Here is an 8,715-nt window from a genome sequence, read left to right as displayed (position 1 = left end):
ATAGCATAGAACAGCTTCAAAAAATATTGCCAGATCGTGTAAATGTACCAAATAATCTTAGCAAAATTGTTCAGCTTGATATTGAAAGCAAAACTGTGTGTTTGTTAATAAACATTTAGAGCACAAATCTTGGTCCTCCTTGATGTGAGATTAAAAACTAAACATGTATCTGCTTTATAGATGCCGAATCTTTTAATGTTTTCAGTGGAGTGACAGGTCTGGACTAAAGGTGGGTCAGTTTGAAATCGTCTGCATGTGTATTACTCTGAAGCTGCAATGATAAACTGGTTATTTAGATGTGTCTGAACATGTTAAAATGAATGATCTTTAAATTAATGATCACTTCCTGTTAGGTAAAACGCTTAGCTTGAGAATATTTTGTTTCCTTTTAGGATAAACGCATGTGATTACCTTCTTCAGTCCTCATAGGACACAATACTGATTTTCAACAAAACACTTCAGTCTTAGTTTAAGCTCAAGCATTTCAAAAGCTATTAGCATTTTCACAAACTCAGATGATTAGCATTTCAGTTGTTTCTCACTCTAAGTTGGTGTTTCCTCACTTTTTCACCTAAAAAGAATATTTAATTGTTCATCTTGGATCTTTCGTGCTACAAACAAAGACAGTATGCTTATATCTTGTAGGATCTCCCGCTTTGTCATGTCACACACATTATCATACATAAACTGTGGAGAATGAGGACATCTTATTTATTACATTCTCATTTAGGATGTTCAGTTACTGGCAGAGATTAGCCACATGCATGAGTTGATTTTTCTCTACTAATCATTAGACACTGCTACATTTTGTCAACTTCCTAAATAATGGAGTGGTTTTTTTTTCCTTTTTTTTGCCTGAAGCATCTTTTGTAAAGAAAGAGGGGTTGATTGGCAAAGGAATGTGATGATATAATAAAGTGTCTGCAGTGCTGAAGAAATATGTAAATTGACATTCATGTTTTTGAACACTTTTTATCATCAATTTAGATTTTATTTGTTCAAATTATTAGTTTTTTTTTTTTACTTTTTCTTAAGATGAAAGTAAGTAGCTGCATGACATCCATCTTTGTTCTTTCTAAATGTATTCATTTTTGTGATTGTAAAATATGTATAAAGTAATAAATTATCTTGACATGTAAGAACTGAGATCTATATTTACTATCACCGTTACTTTAATGAAAAGTTATCTCTTGTATTTCTTATATTAGTGGTATGCTTACAGTAGATTTAAGTGCATTTGTAGAGCAATATAATCTACTTATCAAACTGATAAAGTAGATAAATTATTAAAGACATGTTTTGATTTGTTCTAGAGTATATATTTGCTGCATTTTAGCACACAGATTAATTAAATACACTTTAAATGCCGTTTTGCCACAATTAAAGTGCAGCTGAAATATACTTGAAACAAATTTTATAGATTCAAATTAGCAGATTTTAAACAAAGTGAATCTTAAAGATAAGGGAAAAATATTAATGACCTCTATGAGTGCAAGTAATAAACGTCTTCCAAAATTCCTCACATTTACAACATATTTTTCAATAGGGAAGTCAAGGAAGCGCCACCTTGTGGCAATTTGAAGACGACGACGCTAAATTGGATATCTTTGGATATCTTTTTTACAGATCCTTATCGATTTGGATAATCAGCAACAGAATAAAGAAACGTCACACCAAGGGAAAAGATTCAAGACTTTCCATATCAAGTGAGAAAATACAATTTGTTGAAAACAATTTTGGACATATCTGAAATAAGCCACACACACACATACACACACACACACACACACACACACACACACACACACACACACACACACACACACACACACACACACACACAAAACAAAAATTTTCCAGCAATATTACCAGTAAGGTAATAAAAATAAAAATTGGATTAACATAAAGTTGGTAAAGAAATCAGCTTTAAACGTAATTCTTTTTCAAAATCGGATTATGTTTTAAGAACAGATGAAAGCTCATTCGCATTTTTACGTTTAGCCACAAGATGGCGCCCTCTCTCTTTACTCAATATAAAAATCCATAGGATGAAATGGAATGCTGAGAAAGAAACGTGTGTAAATTATGTCTTTTGAAGGCAATACTAAGCATTTAATATCCTGCTTCAGCTTAACTCAAAAATATAGCCATAGGGACACAATGTTAGGAAAACCTTGGGGAGACACTTCAGTTATTTTATTTAAAATAATAATAATAATAATCTTAGTCTTGAAATGATTAGCGTGAACTCACGTTAATAAGAATATGGCAAGGTGGACTACTGCCTCTCTATTCTATTCTATTCTATTCTATTCTATTCTATTCTATTCTATTCTATTCTCCATAACTGCAAAGAGCCCAAACTACCATCCTTGGTTTTTATAGGTCGTGGCTCTATAATCTGCGAGTTTTGGCACGTGCTCGGTGCAAACCGTAGAAGAGACTGTGCGCGAATGGCACGCGGACAGATGTGGCCCTCCACCTCCTCCACCTCTGCGATCTGCTCCCGCGCCAGGATGATTGACACAGAGGTGGTGGCGCAGCCAATCGGAGAGCGCGCTGCCTCATTTGTGTAAAGTGGCTGCACGCTATTGGCTTGGAGCGTGCTGCTGCGGACCGCCTCGCGTGCCATTACAGACGTCTCCTTGGAGGCGCATGAGGATTCCTAAAATAGATGGACAGCGCATTTGTTTTCAAGCTTAAAGGGATTTATTAGTTATATAGAGTCTTTTATTTAAATAAACAATTAAAAATAATATACATTGTAACATGTAAGAAGCCAATGAAGCGCATTATTTCTTTCGGGAAAGATGAACATTAATATCCACTCATATAAAATATGTTGTTTAGCTCTTACTTTGTTTACTTTCTTCACTAAACTTAAACTGGTAAAAGTCAAACCGCATCCTCTCCAGACAAACACACTCACACATACATATCGCTGGGAGTTTTAAGATTTTTGACGAGTACGGAGCAAAGTTGGAGGCAAACATCCAGCGAATTCCCCCCTCCTTATCACTTCACCGCCCGGCTCCGCTCTCGCTTTGTTGTTTGTCCCCGCAGGGCTGATTGAGCAGCGCGTGACTGACGGCCCGCGGGGGTGTTGTCCAATCAGCGGTCTGCCCCGCGCCCAAAGGGTGAGTCCTCTCTGCTATTGGCTGAGGCGAGTGTGGGAAAGAATGCAGAGAGGGTTTCACACGAACTGGGAGCACGCGAGCCGCCTATAAGTACCGCAGCAGCGCGTGTCGGTGGCACAAGGCGTAGAGAAGTCGATGCGCGCGGCGCCACGCACGGTTCGAACGCGCTCTGGTTCTGGATGACAGCTCGGCGATAACGAGCGGAACAGTTCAGGCGGAACTTTGATGTTCTGCAGTGGCGCCGCGTGATTTTTGTTTTTGTTTTTGTTGCCGCTGTTTTTAATCTCTCACTGCGATTTCTAAGAGGATTTACTTCTTCACGTTGCTTTTTTTATTTTTATTATCACTTTGAACCTGCTGTGATCCATTATGCCAGCTGACACTATGGAAAAGCAGACGGCATCTCCCATCGCCGGAGCTCCTGCCAACGGATCACACACACCGGACAAACCAAAAAATGCCAGCGAGCACAGAAAGGTAAGACTTGGAACGTGGTGATGATTTGTCCAGCTGTCGTCCTGTGTAATATTTCGCGCTGATAGAAACTGTGCGGAAATATTTACGAGAGAACGTCTCGGTTTCTTTACAGTCATCTAAACCCATTATGGAAAAACGACGGAGGGCGAGAATAAACGAGAGCCTTTCGCAGCTAAAGACCCTCATCCTGGACGCACTTAAGAAAGATGTAAGTTCAACACACACGAATGTATTAAATAGACTTTAAATGCCGAAACAGTGATGAATGTGCTTGGATGTAGTCTAAACTCTCCCTGCTCCCTCATGCAGAGCTCCAGGCACTCCAAACTGGAAAAGGCAGACATCCTGGAGATGACGGTGAAGCACTTGAGGAACCTGCAGCGCATGCAGATGAGCGGTAAGTTTACGTATTCTTGCACGTGTGTCGCGGGATGCTTGATTAAACCCCACTTTAAGCAGCGGGAGCCACAAACATGCCATTAAAACGTTTTCTTCTTCTTCTTTTTCGCCAGCAGCGCTCTCAGCAGATGCGACGGTGATGAGCAAATACAGAGCCGGATTCAACGAGTGCATGAACGAGGTGACCCGCTTCCTGTCCACCTCAGAGGGGGTGAACGCCGAGGTGAGGTCGCGGCTCCTCGGCCATTTGTCCAGCTGCATGGGACAGATGATGTCCGTGACGTACCCGCAGCAGGCTCCGTCCCAGCCGGCGCACCTGGCCCAGCCCCTCCATGTGCAGCTCCCGTCCACCCTGCCCATCAGCTCCAAGCTCAGTCCCGCAGAGGCCGTCTCTCCCAAGGTGTTCGGCGGGTTCCAGCTGGTTCCCGCAACAGACGGACAGTTCGCCTTTCTGATCCCCAACCCGCCCTTCGCCTCCACCGCCACCACCGCTCCTGTTATCCCCCTCTTCTCCAACGCCGGGGTGCCTGTCGCGGTGAACGCCAGTCCGGTGCACGGCAGCTCCGCGCCGACGGCTGCGTCTCCAGTGCACGGGATGACGTCCTTCGCCGGGGTGTCCCAGGTGGTCAGCCCGGTGGGGGTGAACGCCGGCGCGGAGAGCAGTGAAGCGGTGTGGCGGCCTTGGTAGCTCAACCAGACACTTTCCCAGATGAAAGTTTTACCTGGAACTTTTACACAACTGTTGCGTGGTTCCGCCCGCGACCCTTCCTCTTCAGGATGGCAACTTTAACCACTCATGCCCCTCCTACTAGTTCTGAATGTTTCGTTTTATGGAACAAATGTTGCTAAAAACAACAAAAACTTTTTTTTTTTAAAAAACAGCGCATGTCTTTTTTTTTCCTTCTTTTATTCTAATTTATTGTTAACTCCAACATTTGGATGTCGGTGATAAAGGTTCAGTCAGAAGATTTATAGGAGGCCTTTGTTATGAAGTACTTTTTATGAAAAGATTTAGTTTTGTACAGAGCTGTTATTGATTGTTATACCAAAGCTGTTTTATATTCTGTTTTGTGTTAAAAAAAAGAAAAAAAAACTGAAGTTGGGTGGTTACCCAGGGTATAAATAAATGAGATTTTTCTTAAAAATAAATGTCTTCAGTTTGTCATGCCTTTTTTTTTGTCGTACGTAAAAGTTACATTTTGTGCGTAAAAGTCAAAGGGATCACATTTCTGATTTAGGGTCCTATCAAAGTCTCAAGTGGCACCTTGTCACCAGTTTGGCGGGAGCTCCTTACATCTGGTCCTTTAGAGACTGGTCCCTTCGGACAATGGAGGGCGCATTTTTCTATTGCTATAAAGGTAATTAAAAGTTTGAATGGGGGTCTCATCCTGTATGCAGCGGGAGGTTTAAGAAGTCTTAAACCCCATTCATGAGCCTGGGAAATGCGCTCAGGGGTTAATGTCACTAACAGATTGTCTCAGTCAAAGAATATGGAAGGATCCTCGCTTTCCTTTGTGCACCGATTGTTCAATTCCGCTCCCAGTGTGTCTGCCTCGATAAACGAGAGAACTTTTTTTTTTTTTTACTCTTTTTTTTCACTGCGCATGAATGAATGTCGGGACAGATAAAAAACCTGTTGCAGGATGTGGAAGATTTGAAATATGGTTGAAGTCTTTCTCCTCACAGTCACATGTTCCATGCGCACTGAAAAGTCCCCACTTCTCTTCCGACTCTGTTTATTCCTAAACCAATATTCCCCCGTTAGCAAGGGTCCGGAACTGAGGGGCAGTGTTTCTGTTTCAGGCGGCGTTGCGCTGGCCGTGTGTCAGCCACCTGCGGTCAGCGTGCCCCTTAACTTCGGGTTTAGTTACAGCGCAGTGACCGCCGGTCAAAACCCCTCAACATTTAATACTGCACCGGCGCATTGCCTGGCACTCGCATGGCCAACGCAGACCTGAAGAAAGAGAGTCTATTCCTGGAGCTACAGCGCTCTCGGTGACTCTCATACTTAAAAAAAAAAAAAAATTAGCTTTTACCTTGAAAGACAATTGTATTAAAAATATTCTGATATTGGGATTTCTTATGTTCGTCTTCTTCAGATCTTATAGAATGGCTATTATTATTATTATTATTATTGTTATTGTTGTCATTATTATTATTATTATTATTATTATTATTATTATTATTATTATTATTATTATTATTATTATTATTCCTAGTAGTTCTGTTGGTATTAGTATTAGTCTGTTACTGTGCATCTCTAGAGTCTCCATCACATGAGGCTGAAGTTAACTTTCGTGGCATTTCAGGCAAAGATTTTGTGTTGGAAAACAGATGTCGCTATGAAAACACAGTATCCATTGTGAAACATGGTGATGGCAGAGTCATGCTATGGGGAGTCTTTGCTTTAAAAGGAACGGGGGCATGTCCAGAGTTACTGGGTAGCTGTATTGAGCCAAAAATCAACAAACAAACAAAAAAAAAAAAAAACAAAACAAAAAAAATAAATCAGAACTGTCGAAGAACAACCTTCCCCCTTAAAGGCTGGAAACGATTTTAGACTGAGGTTGAAGTTCTCTAGACGTAACTGTAAGCACAAATGTATGTTCAGGAATCTTTACATATTAGGAATGTTTCACATGCTGAAATGACTTGTGGTGGTAATTTCTCACAGCTCCTGGTTTTAATACGTGTTTCTATGCAGCTGGACTCCTCTTGTTCATTTGTGTACTTGCTTTCTGGCTTTCATCCTCCAGCGCGCCGGTGCCCTGCAGATGACACCGCCAGTAACTGGCATACCGAAACTCGGCAGCAAGTGACGCTTCAGCAGCTTCCTCTTGCGCGGAGGCATACTGAAACACCAGTTGGCAGCATGTGTGGGTTCTGCGGTCGTTCCTCCTCCTTCGCGTCTGAGTTAACAGTTCAGAGATGCCTTTATGGAGCTGAGGTCGTGAGAACCGAGCGAACTAGTCTGCCTGCGGCCTGGCGCGGTGCCACTCAGTAATTCCCCGCTGACTGGCTGGGTCGTGTTGCTGCTCTGCGGAGGTGAGGAGGCGAACACACGCGCGCGTGGACGCCGAGTGCGCCTGGTTCTATGTGAACGTGAGGTTTGGATCCAGTGGTTGTGGGGAAGTTATATTATTTCGCAATAACTTGTGTTCCGTTTGAAAATAAATTGAAATATGAGTCTTTTTTTTTTTTTTTTTTTTTTTTGCAGTGACATAAACAAGACGCTTCGATGCGCACTGTACAGTTAATCCTCTAAATGTTACACATTTGAACCCAGAACCTGAGAAGTTATACCCATCCGCCAGAAAATGCGGTTTTTGAGGCGTTATAGAAAACGAAACGCGGGAATCCGTCCCCCCAGCGATGAAAAGGATTCCTACAGAGGGCTGGATGTCCCTTGGGGATGTGCGCAGTCGCGTCCCTTGGGAGAAGTTACTATTGAAGGGGGGTGGGGGGGAGGAGGGAGGTCGGGGTCATCAGAGGAGCCACAAATTATCATTCTCATTAGCGAGTGAAAGGGGGAGCGAGCGCGCAACGTGACCGCCAAAACTTTTAACACCACTTTTCCCTCCAAATCCACTGTCGCTATTGTCGCTAGGCGTTGTTGTTGTTGTTTAGGTAACACTTGATGCTTTTTGCCCGGAGTGTCTTTCACAGACAGTTAAGGTGAGTTGTATGTACATACACAGATGCAACTCTGGTTTTCTGGGAAGACAGGAACTGCTGGTCCTTTTTCGCGGGGGGAAATCTATATCTATTGCAGGGTGCAATAGATATATTGTGAGAGATTCAAAGTATTTTGAATCTTGTAACATTAGATCCACAGACGTCAATGGATTTTATTTGAATGACCAAATAGTGAAACGAAAGAACATGAGGAAGTTTTGCTGCGTATGGGGCCCTTAACACTCAGGGGACTCCCAAGCTTGAAATTTAACAGGCCATCAAAAAAATGTTTCAGAAAAAAATTTAATGGTATGACGTCTAAATTTAATATTTAAATGAATTGTTTACTCTGTACAAGTACAGCAAGCACCTTAATCACTTGATGTGTTAACATAGCTACAATCTGATGCTACAAGTTTAATTTACAATATTGGGCCAGCTTTTGATACACAGTTCCTAACTTTTATTCCCTTCAAAATCCTGAAGTGTGGCATTTTATATGTAGACCCTTCCTTACGCTCAAATGTCTAAATGAAATCGAGTGCAACCAATTTGCTTTCAGAAGTCCCCTAATTATTAAGAATGTGAAACTGTGTAATTTAATCTGTGTATAAATGCAGCTGATCTGTTTGGCGTTCAGAGTTTTGCCAGAGAACATTAGACAAAGACAAAGACTGTTAAAAGCTGCTAAAAGCTTGACCCTCGGCAGAGATTCATCTTCTAGCATGACAATAACCCCAAACATCTTTCCTGCTATACAACAGAGTGGTTTAGATCAAAGGATAGTCATGTGTTAGAATGGCCCAGTCAAAGTCCAGACTTAAATCCAATTGAGACAAAGTGGTGAGGAAGGGAGCACATTTCTCTCTCTGGAAGCTGGTAGGGACGTACTTTGTAAGACATGCAGATTTTTATTTGGTGGAGCATTTAGGAAGCCATGTACTCTTTTCCTTCACCTACAGAGTTATGCATTAATTTGTGTTGGTCTATCATATAAAATCCCAATCAAACACTAGACGTTTGTGGT

The 8,715-nt window shown here is 41.8% G+C and overlaps 1 protein-coding gene and 1 long non-coding RNA gene across 3 annotated transcripts; one reads left to right on the top strand and one right to left on the bottom strand.

The window, feature by feature from the left end:
• Window positions 1-692: 692 nt before the first annotated feature.
• On the bottom strand, window positions 693-3,112 carry LOC148158378 (uncharacterized). The gene is made up of 2 exons (XR_015763766.1): window positions 2,936-3,112; window positions 693-2,665 (listed from the first exon to the last, which is right to left on the bottom strand). It is a non-coding gene; the product is annotated as an uncharacterized LOC148158378 (long non-coding RNA).
• A 144-nt stretch (window positions 3,113-3,256) lies between these two features.
• hes4 (hes family bHLH transcription factor 4) lies at window positions 3,257-5,162 on the top strand. 2 transcript variants are annotated; one of them, XM_014985860.2, is made up of 4 exons: window positions 3,257-3,614; window positions 3,727-3,822; window positions 3,924-4,011; window positions 4,127-5,162. In XM_014985860.2, the coding sequence occupies exons 1-4, from the start codon at window positions 3,507-3,509 to the stop codon at window positions 4,699-4,701; spliced, it is 867 nt and encodes a 288-aa protein (XP_014841346.1). In that variant the 5' UTR covers window positions 3,257-3,506; the 3' UTR covers window positions 4,702-5,162. The 2 variants fall into 2 exon arrangements, with proteins under 2 accessions (XP_014841346.1, XP_014841347.1); XM_014985861.2 differs by having other exon boundaries at window positions 3,258-3,614; window positions 4,130-5,162.
• The last annotated feature ends 3,553 nt before the right edge of the window (window positions 5,163-8,715 follow it).

The sequence above is a fragment of the Poecilia mexicana genome, unplaced genomic scaffold, assembly GCF_051168715.1.
Source record: "Poecilia mexicana isolate PSO_F unplaced genomic scaffold, ASM5116871v1 scaffold_7, whole genome shotgun sequence".
NCBI lineage: Eukaryota > Metazoa > Chordata > Actinopteri > Cyprinodontiformes > Poeciliidae > Poecilia > Poecilia mexicana.
Note: the sequence above shows the minus strand (reverse complement) of the source record. Positions and strands in the feature narration are given on the sequence as shown.